This window comes from Cydia pomonella, chromosome 20 (genome assembly GCF_033807575.1).
Source record: "Cydia pomonella isolate Wapato2018A chromosome 20, ilCydPomo1, whole genome shotgun sequence".
Taxonomy (NCBI): Eukaryota; Metazoa; Arthropoda; class Insecta; order Lepidoptera; family Tortricidae; genus Cydia; species Cydia pomonella.
The window spans coordinates 3,185,644-3,204,325 of record NC_084722.1 but is presented as its reverse complement, the minus strand read 5'-3'; the positions used below and the strand labels follow the sequence as shown (position 1 = coordinate 3,204,325).

At 39.6% G+C, this 18,682-nt stretch overlaps 2 protein-coding genes across 2 annotated transcripts in view; one reads left to right on the top strand and one right to left on the bottom strand.

Moving 5' to 3' along the window:
• Positions 1-1,474: 1,474 nt before the first annotated feature.
• LOC133528948 (uncharacterized protein KIAA2013 homolog) lies at positions 1,475-6,629 on the bottom strand. The gene has a single exon (XM_061866467.1). The coding sequence runs from the start codon at positions 6,435-6,437 to the stop codon at positions 4,560-4,562; it is 1,878 nt and encodes a 625-aa protein (XP_061722451.1). The 5' UTR covers positions 6,438-6,629; the 3' UTR covers positions 1,475-4,559.
• Positions 6,630-6,912: 283 nt separating this feature from the next.
• The window catches only part of LOC133528964 (carboxypeptidase D), a 63,685-nt gene continuing 51,915 nt past the window's right edge, over positions 6,913-18,682 (top strand). The window contains exon 1 of the mRNA XM_061866505.1: positions 6,913-7,553. Coding sequence (XP_061722489.1) covers positions 7,104-7,553 — 450 coding nt within the window. The 5' untranslated portion in view covers positions 6,913-7,103. The remainder of the gene's footprint in view (positions 7,554-18,682) is intronic.

The following is an 18,682-nucleotide window of genomic DNA, read 5'->3' as shown; positions in this document are numbered from 1 at the left end:
ATAGCTGCAGCTTCTGTTGACATTCCTTTCCTAAAGCCAAACTGGTTATCTGAGAGGATTTTGTGTTTATCAAGGAAAGCTGTTAGGCGATTATTTACTATTTTTTCTAGTATTTTAGAAAAAACGCTAAGTAAGGATATAGGACGGAAGTTGTTGGGGTCATTTTTAGGTCCCGTTTTGTGAATGGGAGACACTTGCGCCAATTTCCAACGATCAGGAAAACACCCGGTTGCCAAGCTTAGGTTGCAGATGTGGGTTAGTGGTTCAATAATAAGGCTTCGGATTTCCTTGACGAAGAGAGGTTTGACAGAATCAGGGCCCGGAGCACCATCAGATTTGAAAGAAGAAATAATTTTGTCGATTTCGTAAACGTCGGTTGGGTGGAAGAAAAGGGAGTCGGCAGTTGAGCTTTTTGATGTAGTTTTGGCTGCTAGAGAAGATTCATCCTCCCCTAGTTTGTTAAGAATATCGACAGCTAGCTTTTGCCCCACCGTCACGAAATGTTGGTTGCAGATATTTAGTGATTCTTTAGGCGAACTACGGAGTGCAGTGAGTTCACTGACAGAAGTGTTGGTGTGTTGAGTATGACAGACATTTTTTATTATTTGCCACAGTTTCTTTGGATTGTCCCTAGCTTCAGTCAATTGCTTACTTTGATATTCGTTTTTCAGATTATACAGGAGATTGTTAAAAAAGTTTCTGTAACGCTTATAGATAGTCTGAAGACTCATATCGTTTGGCGCAGCTCGTGCTCTACTATGCAGCCTATCCCTATGCTTCATGCATCTTATAAGACCAGGAGTGATCCAAGGTTTCAAATTAAGTTTGGAGCGGCTAATTTTTACTCGACTAGTGTTTTTATTTATAGCTGAGGCTAGGATTTCGTCAAAGATAGAGACCGCCTGGTTCACATTTACAGAATTTAAAACCTTCGACCAATCCGCTGATCGTAACTCTGATGCTGCCCCTTCAAAATCGGTTTTAGTGGTCCATATATGACTAGCTTCTGCATTCGTTTGCGGGGAATGTCTGATATATGATAAAACTATCCTATGGGCGGTTTCAAACTAGCATATTATTACGCGCGTATACGGTCGTTTCAGCGATACGAGTTCCCTACATTAGGTTTTTACGAGAGCTTGGGTTTACGCGCGCGTTACTTTTCCCTACATTTGGTCAATACGAGCTTACACGCCCGTACGCGTACGCCCGTATAAAACGCTAGTCTGAAACCGCCCTATAGTCTTCCCCGGTCTTCAAACTATCTCCATATCAAATTTCATCGAAATCGGTTCAGCAGTTTAAGTGTGAAGAGGTAACAGACAGACGGAGTTATTTTACTTTCGCATTAATAAAGTAGGGATTTGATAGTTGTGTTCCAAGATTCACACACTCGCAACTCAGGCTCTTATAGAGATTAATTATCTAAAACTATTGGGAAAAGAAACAATGCAGTATATCAATAAACAAAGACTATAACAAAAACATTTCTATTCATAATCTCGTTTACAGCTTCACTATCGAAAAAGTATTGCGACAGTCCCTAAGTACAGTCAGCACGAAATACATCGTAACTATAAATTAAGTGTTGGTTAATCGTGCATAACAGTTTTCTTCTTAAACTTTAGAAAACAGATCTGTTTAATTTTGAACACTCGGTCATATAACATTAGGGAATTGTTTTAAATGTTAATGTTTAACAGAATCGAATCTCAGTATTGAACCCTTTACCTAATTTTTTAACCCTTTGAACGCTTTATGTCATAAACAAATGGGCGTGACTAGTAACGACGAAATTTACTGCAATCTTTCGAAACACGATTAAAACTTTTACGCCACTTTGATATTTAACAAATTAACACATATCAGCAAAAGAATAAGGGTCAAAATCAAATGGCGTTCTAAAAGTTTTAATCATGTCTCGAAAGATGGCAGTAAGTTTAGTGTGGCTATAAAATTTTCTTCGACAATCCACCTCTATTTCAAATTCTCGTTAGTCCGACGCACTTGGCTCTATTTGCCGAAAGGCGTCATCCATTAATTACGTCACACAAAATTTCGAGACTTTGGACCTCACCCCCATCCTCCATTTTCACGCTTTTTCCTATTTCTAACATGTACTGTCACGTTTGTCATGATCCCTCTCCTGATGCTAGGACGTAATATGTGGATGACCCAAAATCCGCAAATATAGCTAAGTGTGTTGCGGTCATAAAGTCCAATATATTTCGTGCTGATAACATTTATATTCAAATAGCATGATAAGAGATCAAGCAATAACATAATACAATCAACTAAATAAGCATTCTTCAATATTAATAAATTATTGACACTTAATTATATATGAACTATTCGAATAATACAAGGGCTGACTATGCAAGGCAACTTGTTTAAAATTACATATTTTAAACATTTAGGAGTGTAACATCAACTTTTTTAAATAAGTTCTTTAGTTCTTAAAAGATCTCCATAACAGCCCTCATACAAATTTTCTTTGAATACCCTAAAACCAGGGGTTTCAACCTTTTGACCGCCACCGTCGGCTATGGCCGACATCTGAAAGACTTGCCAAGGACGCCAACGACGGCTACAGCGGACAGTTTCGCCAATGCAATAGGGACTAACGCGGGACTCCGTAAAGTTCAATTTGGCTTAAATAATCGTGATCGCCTGCCTCCGGGGCACGGCATGTTCCTTCGCCGTCTGGCGTTCACAAGGTTAAATAATGACCCAGGAGATTGTATTGTAACCATGGCAATGTAAGAAAAAGGTACAGTCGCCATCAGATATATCGAAACGGCCCCGGTGCTAAAAAGATATCTGAACAAGCAATAGAGTGTACAGATATTACGGGGTACACATAGATTATTTTTAATGTTTTTCATAATCACTGGCAGGGCTAGGTCAGTTCTCTGTTAGTAGGCTCTTTTCGCTACATAAATTTTTTCCCGTTTTATCGACTACGAGAGCAGCTGCTGCGCTGAAAGTGTTTGTGATATTTTTTGTGTTTGTGTTGTACCAACCAATCAAATGCATAAAATGATTACAGATTTCGCTTGTAATCAGGGATAACGGAGCAGCCAAGGCACTCACACATCTATCTATTAGTGTATATTAGATATTTTTGACCACCTTAACCGCTTTGTGAGATCTGAGGGGGATTGTACATCAACAGGCACCTAGTCAATCATAAGTATGTATATCTATAACAATATGTTTTGAGTGCCAGCCCAAGTATAGGACTTTTTTTTAATTGTAAACATGCTTTTACATTTTACATCGTTTTACAATATGACAAATTATACTGCCGCACTAAGGCGTAAGTACAATTACTAATTTTGAAATCTCTCGTCTTTCAATTGTATAACATATTTTATCTACACACATATCATAAATCCTCTATGATGCGTTAAAATACCGCAAATTTCCGCCAGTATAAAGATAAACTCGCTTTCAGCTCTTTTCCTAAACCCACACTCGTGTTTTAATGATTTTTATTATGTAGCAGTCACATAAATTACTATACACCGTGGGCCCGACAGATTTCAAAGGTGTATTCTTGACCGCGTTTAGAGACTAAAATGTCATACAATGTTTTCTGAAATCGGTCTTGTTTTAGAGATAACGACAATTTCTGTGAAAATTTGTTTCTTTTATAACTTAGTCAAAAACGCCTTTTTAGCTGTGACGCTGCCACTATGTGACTTGGTTTAGACATACCTACTGACAGATAGTTTTAAAGTAAACTCGCAATTTTCGTCTGTAAATAAAAAAAAACTTTACTTATTCGTTGTAATGATTTTTTTTCACCAAGGTGTAACAATAAATAACATGACGTGTGCAGAAAACGCAAAAGGATATTTTTATTTTTAATTTGGCCAAAACTCATATAACATTTTTTGCTCCTTATGACCTGAGGAATGCGTGGTTAAAATCTGTCGGGTTTAATTGGCCCACGGTGTATATACAGTGCGAGAACAAGGTAAACAAATGATATTTCAAAATGAGTTATTGCACTTATGCTTAGTGTGGCAGTAGGTATAGAGTCTGTGCGGAAAGAGAAAAGTCGTGGAATGTATGGAGCCCAATACATTCCACGAATCTTTCCGAACAGACTCTATTACAGTGTAATACAATAAAATACCTTGATATTTTCAAGCAATAGAATATTGTGACGCAAAAAGCGACAGAAAAGATTTTATTCATAACATTCAACAATTTTTTTTATAATTAGAATTCTTAGGATCTCTACAAACCACAAATCACATTGATAATTGCATGCGATGTGAAATACATTGCCAGCTACTTAAACCACTAAAACACAATGAAATCCGTGGATCAATTAAAAGCCGCAATGTATCAGAAATCGCATGCGATATTGGAAAGGTTCGAACGCGTACTTGTGTTGTGATGTCACACTTGGTTACTATAAATTATTTAAACCACTGCACATTTTCCAGAAACTCATAAAGATCAGATAGTCATTTGTTTTGTGTCTGTGTGCAGTTTCTCCTATATCTAGGATCAATCAGTCAAGCTAAGCACTTTATAAGGCAACTTCAAGGCTTATTATACAGGCGTTTGTAAGCTACGCCACTGCCGCAGAACTCATTCATGATTATCCGGCATAAGAACAAGTGGAAGACGACGATTAGAGCTATAATAGATATCCAGAATAGAGGATTTAATCCGCCCAAACTGTGACCATGTTTGTGCATGGCGATTACATGATTTTCATGTGCTGGGGCTTCCGCTACTTCAACAACATGTATGGCATGCCTTAGTTCTTCCATATGCTGCTGGTCTGCTGTTATATACAATATAGCTGTTAACGGATCAGTTAATTTCACTGGGAAGTATTTTCTGTACGGACCAAGTTGCACTGGAGAGTCGAGACAGCCAGCATCACAGGCATAATATGTCCTGTCAGAGCGATCTAAGGCTACAAATATTGCTGCTTTGTTGTCTTCCTGTACTATTACACTTATGTTAACATGTGTCATGTTTCCGTAGTTGACTCTGCGGAATAAAAAGTCTCGGTGTAGCTTAGACGGATGGATATTGTATTCAAGATGTTGGTTACTGAATCGTAAGCTACCAAAGCTTAGTATCATTGCTTGGTTGACTCCACTAGCCCCAGCTTTGAGGAGTTTGTGGCAGCCATGTTTTTCTAACGTCAACAGCCAAACACTAGCAACATTATTCAAGTTTTCTAGGTTATTTAAAGGTTTCCATAAATTAAATGCATCTAAAGTTGAATGTCCTCCATAGCAGCCCTCTGAATAAGTAAGTGTACGCAAAATTTCTGCTTTTTCCTTTGGCTTAATATGTTCCTCATGTTCATAACTCTGCACTTGGGACAGAATGGAGTAAATAGTAGCATTAATGCGGTCTCCATTTATTATGCCTTGGACTTTTGAATCTGAAATGTAGAAACCTGTATACCACAGCCCCTGCCAGACTCTGGCATGGTTTTCTTTTAGTTTCTTAGCAGCAGCTCTATCTCCAGTTAAAGAAATGACCTTCTCCATTTCTGAAATAGCTTTAGTTTCAACTATATCCTTATGTTTCGCATATTCAGACTTTTTTATAGGCTGACTATATTGGACGGTAGTTAAAATAAGTAAATCCAAACCGTCTCGTGCATCAATTTGTAATGTATTTCCAAGTTTTCTGCACACAATAGCAACAGCTATAACTTTATCGCTGTCTGGTATTTCAAGCATTCCAGTGACTACCTCATACTCTTTTGTGTCCACACCTTGGTGAAGTTTTACAGTTTGTTTGACAGCTGTGGGCCAGTCTGACACCCTGGGTGTTGAAATTTTTACATTTCTAGGTTTATTTGATGGATTGTTGACCCAAATTTCTTGCACAAACAGTGATGGTATCGTTCTGTGTGCATAATACTGATAAGTAACCTGTAAGCCGCTATTACTACATTGAAATCTGTTTATGATACCTTTTTTATACTCTGCAACAGTAAATTCCTTCATGTCTGGATCCTCTATGATGTATAGAGGATGATATTTCACGGGGAGCGATAGTGTCCGCCCATGTTTGATATTTATATAACTATCATGGTCTAAAGCTAGGCCTAATAGGCCATTACCGACATAAGGCACATAGTTGTGTCGTACACTGGACAATGTTGCTTCGCTCTCAGGTCTCATATAGGCGTCGTAATCGCTGATAGCGTCTTGGAAAGGATTTAAAAATTGCTGCTGGCAAAAACTCTGACCTGACGCCGAATCGTCACTGTTAAAGAACCAGCTCATCAAAGTTGGACCAACGTAGAGGAGCAGGAAAATGACCACCAGGAAGAGTATTATCAGCTTCTTCCTTGTCATGGGCCCATCTGTAAAGCGGTTGATACGCCTTAAAAGTTCTCCGGTTCTCCGACCCATTTCACCGACGTTACCGCTAGCACTATCCATCACAAAAAGAACGTTTTACTGTCACACTGCCCGTCAACAACTTAGCTCTTCTAAACTTTAAGTTAGTTCGTTAATAACCATTGTCAATACACTCATATAAGAGGATTTTAAATTATTGTTTTATTATCAAATCCACGAATAAAACACGAGATATCGAACTGTCACATGAGATTCTCTGGATGGTCAGTGTTTTGGCATCTGTTGTTACCAATTCTTCTAAGCAATTTTCTGTTTACTATTAGAAAAAATTTGTGCAGTATAAAACCATTTTTAAACAAATATTTTGTATTATTATTATTTACAAAATCTTTCTTAAAAACTACATTTTGCTTAAATTAAATGTACGAAGTCAATGTCATACGACTAGGAATCCGAACACACATTTTAACTACAGATGCGTTCATAAATTAAAAACGGGTTGCTATTCTAAAAGGTTTAGTGCAAGAAACACTTTACGCGTCCGTCAAGTAGCCTACGTGACGTCAGCTCAGCTGTCGTATAAAGTCATTTCCCGTTTTCTTCCTTATCTCTTGTTTTTATAAATTGCTCTCAGGCCGTAACTAACCATAAGTCAGCAATGTTACAACGATAAGTGATCGCAGTGTTATTATCGTGTATTCAGTGTTTTTATCGGGAATATCCCTTCAGACCGCTCTCGGTGCAAACATGGTTACCTGTTCCAATACTTTCGTATTGGTTTTATTTTCTGTATTAATTACTGAATGTGTGCCGCGTTCTATAGAAGAAGATGATGAATCATTTCTAGGTGTACCGAAATATACAAAATACGATGATTTAGTGAAGTTGTTCGCGGACTTAGAAAAAACACAACCGGACCTTGCTAAAGTTTATTCTATAGGAAAGTCAGTAGAAGGACGTGAATTGTTGGTCATCCAGATATCTGAGGACGTAAAGAAGCATCATGCTGGCCGGCCAGCTTTCAAGTATGTGGCGAACATGCACGGCGACGAGGCAGTAGGCCGGGAGCTGATGGTGTTCTTGGCCAAGTACTTGATTCTGAACTACGGCAAGAATGACAGAGTCACGAGGCTGGTGAACACCACGGAGATTCATCTGATGCCGTCGCTTAACCCTGATGGATTTGAGAGCAGTGCTGTAAGTACATTTACTTTTTAAAGCTAAAATTTGTCAAGTCATTTAAGGAAAATTTGCTTATAAAATACTATCTACTTGGTTTTTACATACATTACATACATATTATCTAATAAGCTTATTTTCCTATATAAATTTCTTTTTATATAGGAAAATAAGCTTATAAAATATTTGCATGAAACAATATTTTATCAAAATGAAACAAGATCAGAAATTGTTTTAGCATTTGTTATATAATGTCAATTAAACAATGGTGTTATGATTTAATATTTATTGTTTATAATTTTGAATATATATGGACAACCACTGTTCATTGCCAAGGACATTTAAAAACATTCCACATCATACAACTCATAATGTAAACTATCTTCTAACTTATTAAGAAATAAGCAAATGTGGTAGGCATTAAAAATTTCATACATTTACTTGCTTTTTCGTAATGCCAGTGTTGGCCGAAACGTTAATGCAATTGACCATTAACAATTACAAATTGAACCGTAAACTGTAACCGTCCGTTACGGTTGTAATGGTTAATGCTCAATTGCAATTAACGTTCGGCTAACACTGTTGTTGCTGTCTCGCCGATGATGCCAGCTGTCGAAGCCACTGTGCAAGTAGGGCAGCAATAAAATTATGTGCATGTGACAGAGATAGGAAATGACGGGTCATTGTAAAAAATTATTTGTGTTTAGCATCCTTACTCTATTTAAAGCCCAGAGTTAAATTTTCTATGTCAATTTATATTTTTACTAATAATTTAGTGGGTCCGCACAGAGCGAGCATACACGCGAGGCAATTTCCTCATGCACAAAACGCGTTTTCCTCACCTGAGCGCTCCACCTCGGCCAAGGCATGTCTACACTGACCGCCTATGCCTCACGCGTATGCTCGCTCTGGCCTATTGGCTCAGATATTAGAGATCCGCATACCACTCCAGTGTTTGAGCAAGATAGCATAGTGGTGGTGTGTGGATCTACATCTAATGTGAAGACCACCTAATTGACTTATTTAATTAGCAATTTATGGTAATAAAATTAATAGGCATTAATCAGCAATTATAATTTTATTATTCAATATTATAGTCCCAACCATATAGATGGAGTTTAAACCACTTTAAACTTTTTGCAATGGGAATAAAGTAGAATTTCTTTTAAAATGCTCACTTTGTTCATAGCACAGATGAAAAAGATACCCAACATATGTATACTGAAATTGCAAAGAAAAGTGCTGGAATATCAACAATATAATTATCTTTCTTAAGCATACACTGTCTTATGGCACAAGGTCATTGACTCTGATGATTTGTATGCCATATAGATTGACAGCTACTTTTTACACAAGTATGCATGTAGCCTTTAATGCGGGCTGTACACACTCATTAAGAGACCCCGAGACAGGCCAAGAATGAATGTGTCACTGGTGCCACTACGTTATATGCTGCTCCCTTCTCGTCTCGGCCTTCTCTGATTGGGTCAGTTCGTCGAGAGTTCGAGACTCTTGGCGAGAAGCTCTCGATGTGTGTGTACAGCTGGCATAATGTTTATCTACTCAAAAATATGCATATCTCTTTGCAAGGGCGTCGCCAAGGGGGGGCAGGGAGGGGCAGCTGCCCCCCCCTAGAGATTCTAAAAAAGTTGCCAAATATAATACAACCAAAGTCCTAAGTCTTTGAGTTGATTTGCTTGAAGTTCAAGCCTTGAACAATCATTCCCGTACGTCGAAACTCGAATGAATTCACCAATTCCACTCCTAATATTCCCAACGATCGACTACGCTCCGCCTGGTCTACTCTATCGTTGAAGCGGAGAGGGGGAGGGGGGAAGCAACATGTAACCGCGCGGCGCCCGCGCCCCCCGCACAGCCGCCTTTGTTTTAGCGTCTATCTCAGCGTTGCCAGATGGTCACAAAAGTCACATTTTTGTGACTTTTCGCCTTCTTGTGTGACATGTGCGTGACTTACGATTTTGAGGCAATTTTTGTGACTTTTTAAGCTAGCCGATTTTTGGATAAGTTTAGTTTTGCAATTCGTATTAATATTTAAGATCGCACCCAAGTTTACTAGCCCTTGAACCCGTGTCCAGACAAGACAATTTTTCGCCAATCTGATGAAATTGTCCGATCTAATCAGGGCTATAACCGCGAAAATCGAAGTTCGTTAATTGCAGCCATTTTTCTCTGTCACTCTAATTAAGTCTTAATGATTTTGGTTGTCGCGGCAGGCCCCAGGCCGTGCGGACGCAAATGCCAATTTGGCTGCCAAATTCAACCACTGATTATTACCGATAAAATGGAGGTCTGGACGCAAGAATACAAATTGGTGACGCTTGTTTTTGAGTATTTTTGAAGTGAAAACTTCTTTAGCGGCGCTGGGCACTTTTTGTGATGGGGAAAAAAATGTTACACTCGCGACAGGTGACGTGACCGACAGATTCGTCAGATTGAAAATTCGTAAGACGGACACGTGACCTGATCGAAAAACTGTTACAATGTCATTGAAGCCAGTAGACCGCCGGCGCAACTTAAATATTAACGTTGTGTATTTTTAAGTTAAATAACTGTAATAGTTCTGAAGTGTTAAATTTTTAATGTAATATAAATTGTCATGTTTGTGTACGACAGCGCAATAAATGAATATTGTTTTTTACCACATAAATGATTGTACTTTTATACTGATAATTAAAGCAATTCGTGCAAAATTATTCCCTAACCATTCCAAAATATCAAAAATGCGCAACGTTATTATTCAAGTTTTCACTTCTGCCGGCACTTCCGGAGTACCCGTTGTTTTTTTTATTTTACAACGCTCAAATCTTCCTCGCATTGTCCCGGCATTTTGCCACGGCTCATGGGAGCCCGCTTGGTGAGCTGGGGACAACTAATCTCAAGATTTGGCGTAGGCACTAGTTTTTACGAAAGCGACTGCCATCTGAGCTTTCAACCCAGAGGGGTAAACTAGGCCTTGGTAGAATTAGTCAGGTTTCCTCACGATGTTTTCCGTCACCGAAAAGCGACTGGTAAATATTAAATGATATTTCGTACATAAGTTCCGAAAAACTCATTGGTACGAGCCGGGGTTTGAACCCGCGACCTCCGGATTGCAAGTCGCACGCTCGTACCGCTAGGCCACCAGCGCTTTTTAGGGTTCCGTAGCCAAATGGCAAAAACGTCATAAAATTTAAACAAAACAAACATGGGGGGGGGGGGGGATATCTATGGATAGGTCTTCAAAAATGATATTGAAGTTTCAAATAAGTGAAAATCGCCTCAATGGTTTGGCCATGATGAGTGTGCACCGAAAACTTATACATGGAAACTTACAAGATTTTAATAATAAAGTGGTCGAGAAGTTTATAATGAATCCCCGAAAATTATGTTTTAATTAACCTAATATAAACAAACAACGACCACTATAATATTAAAATCGGGTAATTTAAAAAAAATACGCTGTACATTTATTCAAATTCAAACTCCTTTTTATTTTATTTTTCTAATAAGTGTTATTATAACTCATTTACAAGTTTTTTATTGCATAGTCAAGAGCTCGTGCTCGTGTGGCTTTACACATTGGACTCTGTACTGTCACAGAATATATAATTATGTATATAGTACTAAGATACTGTTGTTATTACAATCGCTGTAGATGTAAGGCTCGTAGTAAAAGTGAAAAGTTTCATGTGCTGTCGACTTTACCTACAATTCATACCTACTTTTCTCATTCATAGAGAATGAGAAAAGTATGAATTGTGGTAGGTAAAGTCAACTTGCCCCCCCCTGCGCCATCGGCTGGCGACGCCCTTGTCTCTTTGTTGAAATATTTCTATATTCTTCCAACAAAAACATATGCAAACACACCAGTGCATGACTAACCAACAAATCAAATAAAAGCGTGACCATACAAACAAAGCACACAAATAATTTTATTATTCAAGGTTATACTATCATTTAAAACAGCGAACAAGTTTGAACTCTATCCCACACATATAAGGTTCTCGCATAATATTACCACTAGCTGTTGTACAGTCACGTTTAAATATCGATACGGTCAAAGTGCCAAAAATATGTATATCCGACCTAATTATTGCTCATATAGTCAGTCAAACAACTTTTTCATTAGAAAAAGGCGCTAAATTCATATTTTATATGGGATTATCGTCAATTTTTAAAATTTGCCTTTTTGTCTTCTGACGGAAGGCTTAAACAAATAAATATTTACACACTATATTAAGTTAAGTTAGTGTATAGTTGTATACATATTGTTGGCACTATGTCCATATCGATATTTTTAGACGTGACTATATTTTCGCGATCGTCCACGCGATCGTTATTGCGCAGAATTAAGGTGCCCGAAAAGTCAGAGGGTCTACCGCCAACATCAAACAATCGGGAATACGTTATCTGCCTCTCTGTCGCTCGCATCGCATATAACGATTCTCGATTCGATGTTGGCGACAGGCCCTCTGTCAAGTGTTGTAGTAACAACTTTTTTTTACGGTCTGAAAGCGAAACGGGTCATTATCCACCATTGTTTACTGGTTTGTCATTATAGCATAGCATCAAATAACAGTGTCATAATAATAATGTAATGGGTAGGCTTTTGAGCGGTAATGGCGATTAAACTGATCAAGCGCTATTACTGGCCACAGCATTGGATATTGATGCTATATTATAGTTTGAGTAAGTACTGCCGAACTTAGGTAGAATATAAAAAACTAGTGACCGACCGAAACCGGATTTTTGCCGAAACGGAAACTGAAGGTTCGATTTCGCCGTAGTTTTGAACTTGCGGCCGAAACATAATTTTTATTACGAAACCGAAACTTCGGTCAGTCACTAACGAAAACACGGCCGAAAAATCTGGCAGTTCTTTTGGTTTTTATGTCGAAATCTGCCGAAACGGAACATAGATTATCCGAATTCGGGACCTCGTTTATCCGAACCCTCAATTATCCGAACGCTGTATCCGACGCAGCCGTTCGTTAATTACAAATTGATGATTTTATAAAAAAAATATGTGAAAAAAAGCATTACATTTTTATCAGGTGTTTTATATTTCAACGTTAATATATCACGTCAATTTTTTATTTAATATACTGTACTGTTTATGTTGGTACAAACAGTACAGTAAATTAATTATACAGGTGACCTTAGCCATTGGACAAACCCTGAAATCCCACGTAGGGTTACTTCTCAGGAATGCTCTGACGTTATAATTTTTTAAATTAGAACAAAAGATAAAAAAATAATTTTTTCGAACAAAAGTTATTTGCAATAATCGACAACAAAAAGAAACACTGTGTTAATCTTTGGCAGTGTTTTTGACAATTTGTTCGAAATATTTGATAATGATGACATTTTTCAAAAGTCAGAAGCTTATTAGTGTCATAAATAAAAAAGATAATCAAAAAGGTCGAAGAAGGTTCCATACTATTCTTTGGGGATAGTACCTTAGGAGCTACTAACACATACAGGCTGCTCCAAAGTAAAAAATGGTAATTTGTTAATTTCTTTGAAACGGCTACACCGGTTGTTATGATACTTTGTACACTGGTTCTATACCCTAATGCATATGTACATTTCGGCTTTGTCCAATGGCTAGGGACACACTGTATTATCCAAAATTCCAAACTAGTCCCGGTACTGGTAACAAACATAAGTTTGGGACTTCGAGATTATACTACACCTAATTTCTGATCAACATTCGTGATTAAACTCGCGGCCGACATGAATAATCATGTTCATTGTAGGTAGGTACTGAAATCAGTAATTTAAACACGGTTTTTGTAAAAATGGCACGTAGGAATCGTAAAATGTTTAATCAATTCTATCGAATGCAAGTTCGAGACGATAACAAAACATAATGGTAATAGAGTAACAGTCCAATCTCAGTGGCCTTCAGTGGTCGTTCACATGACCGAATTCGACTGGCGAAACGATCCTATTAAGCGTATGGACCCGGGTATGTCCTTAAACTATGTCCAAAAGAGAGGTATGGGCATTGTGAATGTCATCTCGCCTTGTGTGGTAGGGCACAGCACAGCGGATATTATTCCAGATCCAGAGCAGAGACCAACTGGGGAAGTACCCCCAACTTACAGAAAACCGCAGCCAAATAACACTTGACCCTACTCATAGTGTTGTGTTCCTGTCGGTGAGTAAGGTTGCCAGAGCTCAACGAAGGGGGGTGGGGTTAGGGTCGGCAACGCGCATGTAACTCCTCCGGATTTGCAGGCGTACATAGGTTACGGAGACTGCTTACCATCAGGCAGGCCGTATGCTTGTTTGCCACCGACGTAGTATATAAAAAAAAGCGTATATACTTATCATGATACCGTTTCGTTCTTGTCACCAATTATATTTCAATCACCTTGATGATGCCGTGATTTTTTGACCGAATCGGTGCGAATGCGAATGCTGTGACACAAGTAGGTACCGCTACCTGATTTTAGAAATTTTCGCAAATTCGCAAATTCCGGGGATCTTTCTCTTGTACTCCAATGAAGGCGTAATAGGAGTGAAGGCGTAAAAAGATGCCCGCTGTAATGTTTAGGAAAAGTACAATGAAACAATCCATATGCTAACTCAAAGAGAACTGATTTATTTCCACCAAGCCTACCCTCAGTACATGCATTCTAAACCTACCTACATATACAACATGTCCCCTTTTCATAACGGGCTCTATGTAAGCATACTTAGGTATAAACATTATAATTGTCTTGGTTAGACTTTATCTTACAAAAGCCTAACAAGATAACAGAACAAAATGATTACATAATTTTAACATGCTATTTTTTATTTTATTTTTTACATTGTATGAAGTTTACTTATTTAAGTACATGCCTTTACTACCGCCAACTACAATTTGTATATTTTATAGTACTTATATATTTATCTATACTATTTAATTATTTATTTGTTTTACATGTATTGTATTAATCCTAAATATAAAAGTGAGTTTATTTTAACATAAGCACGGGTGCATTAACTGCATAGTTACATTTATTTAAATTACGTATTGGCCAGAGCAGTATCAATACTAATTAGGTACAAATATTTATTAATTTGGTAACTTAATTCAATATATTACATTTCGCATTTACAACTTGTATATGGCACAATACTTACATAAGTACTTTTAGACACTATGGTGTAGTATTTTTACGATACCTACTTAGGTGGTAGGTATATGTATTACAAACGGTCGGGTGGATGGACCTGCCGGCCGGAGCGCGTTACGTAATAACCACCTGTGTGCGCGCGCCCGGTATTATTGCTGACAGTGCGTTGTGATTGTGTATCGGAATTATAATTATCATTGTCTTCGAAATCGTCGTAATATTTATTAGTTCGGTGATTTCGGTCGCGGATTCGTTGATCATTCTCACTCTTTTGATCATATTGTGGTTGTGATAAAATGTGTTGTCTGTTTCTGCGGTATCGTGAGCCATCCGGCGCGCGTAGCCAGTAGGAACGTGGTTGAGCCGCTTGACCTTCGACTCGTGCTGGCATCCATCGTGTTTGACGGCCAGCGTTTGATTCCCGCATTCGTACCTGCTCGTTTGGATGAAGAGGTTTTAACGGCCGGGTTCCGACATCATAATGTTTTTTGGATTTTTCATTTTTTTCTAATCGACATTTTTGAACAGCTACTAAATTTGGTAACTTTGGCGCAAGTAATTGTTCTGAGACAGGCAATCTGGTATTGAGCCTCCGCGCCATAAGAAGTTGTGCCGGGGAGTATGACTCGCCGGAGACCGGAGTATTGCGGAAGTTTAAAAGCGCCAAATATGGATCCGTGCCATCACTCTGCGCCTTTTCCATCAACTTTTTCACCGTTTGGACATTTCTCTCTGCAAGACCGTTGGATCGAGAATAGTAAGGTGAACTCGTGACGTGTTCGAATTCCCATTTTTCTACAAAAGATTGGAACACTGCCGAGGTAAACTGTCGGCCATTGTCCGATACGAGTTTCTTGGGAATACCGTGGCGGGCAAAAATGGACTTGAGTTGGATAATTATGGTTTCACTACGAATGTCAGATAAAGAAACAACTTCGACATATTTGGAATAATAATCAACTACTAAGATGTAATGTTTGTTTCTAAATTCAAATAGATCAGTCGCTAGCACTTCCCAGGGTTTCCCAGGTACTTGATGAGAGCGCATCGGCTCGCGCGGTTGTGCGGCGCGGCGCTCGGCGCACGTCGCGCATGCCGCTACTAGCGCCTCCACCTGCGCCGACATGCCTGGCCACCACATCACGTCTCGTGCTCGGTACTTGCATTTTTCAATACCTAGGTGCCCCTCGTGAATTCTATGCAGCATTTCTTTCCTAAGGCTAGTGGGTATTACAACGCGATTGCCTCGGAAAACTATACCTTTTATTACATGAAGCTCCTCCTTTATACCCCAGTAAGGCTTAGCCTCACTTTCTAGGATATTTTTGGTATGTGGCCAGCCTTTCAGGCAATATTGCCTAACGTTCCCGAGCCCTGGTTCTTTATCCGTTTCCTCTTTGATTTTCTTCAGTTTGTCAGAACTAAAGTTAACGCTGTCGTACAGGGCGTTTACGTGAACATCAATGTCACTTCCAGTTTGCTCGTCGCATGCGTCGTCGGTCGGGGCGCGCGACAGCGTGTCGGCGACATACATTAGTCTCCCGGGAACGTATTTTATCTCTATAGAGTACTTTTGTAGTCTCAGTAACATTCTCTGTAGTCGTACAGGCGTATCATTGAGTGCCTTTCTGAATATAGCCTCTAAAGGTTTATGATCGCTTTCCACTAATACACTTTTATGGCCATAAATAAATTGATGGAATTTCTGGCAGCCAAACAGAATCGCCAACAATTCTTTTTCAATCTGTGCCCAACGCGTTTCGGCAGGCGTGAGCGTGCGGGCGGCAAAGGCGACCGGCCGCCCACTCTGCAGCAAGCACGCGCCCAGCCCCCGCGAACTAGCATCTACTGACACCACCACCGCCTCCCCGGGGTCATAATATCGTAGCGTCGGCGCCTCCATTAAACATTTTTTTACTCTTTCAAATGCGCTGGTATGAATTTCATACCACTGAAATTCGCTGTCTCTCTTTAGCAGTCCTCTCAATGGTTCTACCAGTTCAGCATAGTTTGGCAAGAATCTCGACACGTAATTCGTCATCCCGAGGAACCTCTCCAAATCCTTCCTGCAACTAGGAGGAGGCATGTCCCTGATAGCCTTCACTCGGTCGCCGTCGGGGCGCATGCCCTTAGAGTCAAACACGTGACCTAGATATTTCACTTCTTCTACGCCCAAAACACATTTTTCTTTATTAAACCTCACTCCGTTGTCCAACGCGCGCTGTAGCACGGCCTCCAACCTCGAATCATGCTCTTCTTTTGTTCTCCCGTACACGAGCAAATCGTCGATGAAGCATTCCACTCCCTCCATAGAAAATATCTTAACCATTGCATTATGGAATACCTCCGATGCGGAACAGATGCCAAAAGGTAAACGTAAAAATTTCCATCTCCCAAATGGTGTGGCAAAAGTGCACAGTTTTGAACTATAATCATCAAGAACGATCATGTAAAAACCCTTGCTAACATCTAAATGTGAAAAATATTTAGCGCCCGACAGATTTGCTGTAACCTCGTCTAGTGTGGGAAGTTGAAAGTGACTACGTTTGATTGCCTTATTCAAATTTTGAGGATCTATACACAATCGCAACTTGCCATCCGGTTTCTCAACAAGAACAATACTCGACACCCAGTCGGTAGGTTCATCCACTGGCTCTATAATGCCTAGCTCGTGTAGACGGTCCAGCTCCTCTCGCAATCGTGGCCTTAATTTAATAGGTATTTTCCTTGATGATCTTACGACCGGAGGAACTGACTCGTCCACAGTTAATTTGTGTACACCCGGTAAACGACCAATCCCCTGAAACACAGTTTTATATTTACTTACTAAATCATTGCAGTTACTATTATTGGAAATCTCGTTTACTCTCTTAATTAGATTTAATTCATTGCATAAATCTCGTGACAATAAATTATTACAGTTAACGTTTAGCACGTAAATTTTGCCTTTGCATTTTTTCTCACTGTTATGATGCGACAATTCAGCTATAAAATATCCCACCACAGGTAAAACGTTCCTACTAACCTCACGCAATATCGTACCAGCATTGCTCAAAATGTCCTCACTGTAGCCTGCCGCCCTGAAGCTGTCGCGCGACATGACGCAGGCGTCCGCACCACTGTCCAGCTTAAACGTCACAGGAACTCCGTTCACCGCCACACTCTCGAACCACCCCTTGCTGTCGACCGACAAAATCTCCACTCCCTGTATTATCAGTTCCTCGCAATCACTTATCTCGTCTGTAACATTATACACTTCCCGCACATAATTACTTCGGCAACACCTCATAAAATGTCCGACCCGATCACATCTGAAGCATTTCACCTTGTACGCGGGACACTGATCACGTTCATGTACGTAGTCGCAGTTTGAACATTTAAATTTAGAGCCAGTCCCGCCACGGTACTGTTGTTGCGATCGTCGCGTTATCGGCACACCTGTTGCAACGGCGCGAGATGTGGTCGGCGTCGGCGTCGGCGCGCGGCGGTGAGGGCGCACGCGAACTTGCTCGACGTCGGCGAGCGGTGCGCTTGTACCTCCCCGTGTCGATTCCGCGCTCGCTCCGCCCCGCACTGCACCCGCCTGCTCACTCGCTAATTCTGCTGCGCGACACCAAGCCGTTGCATCTTCCAATTTTAAATCCCGCTTTCTTAACATTCTCTCTCTTAATTGACCATCTTTAATTCCCCGGATTACTTGAGTTAGAATTAAACTTTCCCTCAATGTTCCAAACTCACACGTTTTACTTTTCACACGAAGTGACGCTAAGTACTTTTCAAAATCTTCACTCGTTTGATATGTCTCAAAAAATAAGTGCCGTTCGAAATTAACATTTTTCTGTGGGTCACAGCGGTCAGCGAACTTTTTACATAACGCCTCATAATTACTTTGTTCGCTTGAACTAATATCAAATTCTTCATATAGGTCACGGCCAGTTTTCCCTATCACATGAAGTAATAGGGCACATTTTTCACGACTTGAGGACTTCTCTCGGCCTGATGCGATTAGGTACCAAT

What these genes read in the sequence shown, in the direction of transcription:
- LOC133528948 (XM_061866467.1), bottom strand. Translation starts at nt 6,437, where the DNA reads ATGGATAGTGCTAGCGGTAACGTCGGTGAAATGGGTCGGAGAACCGGA.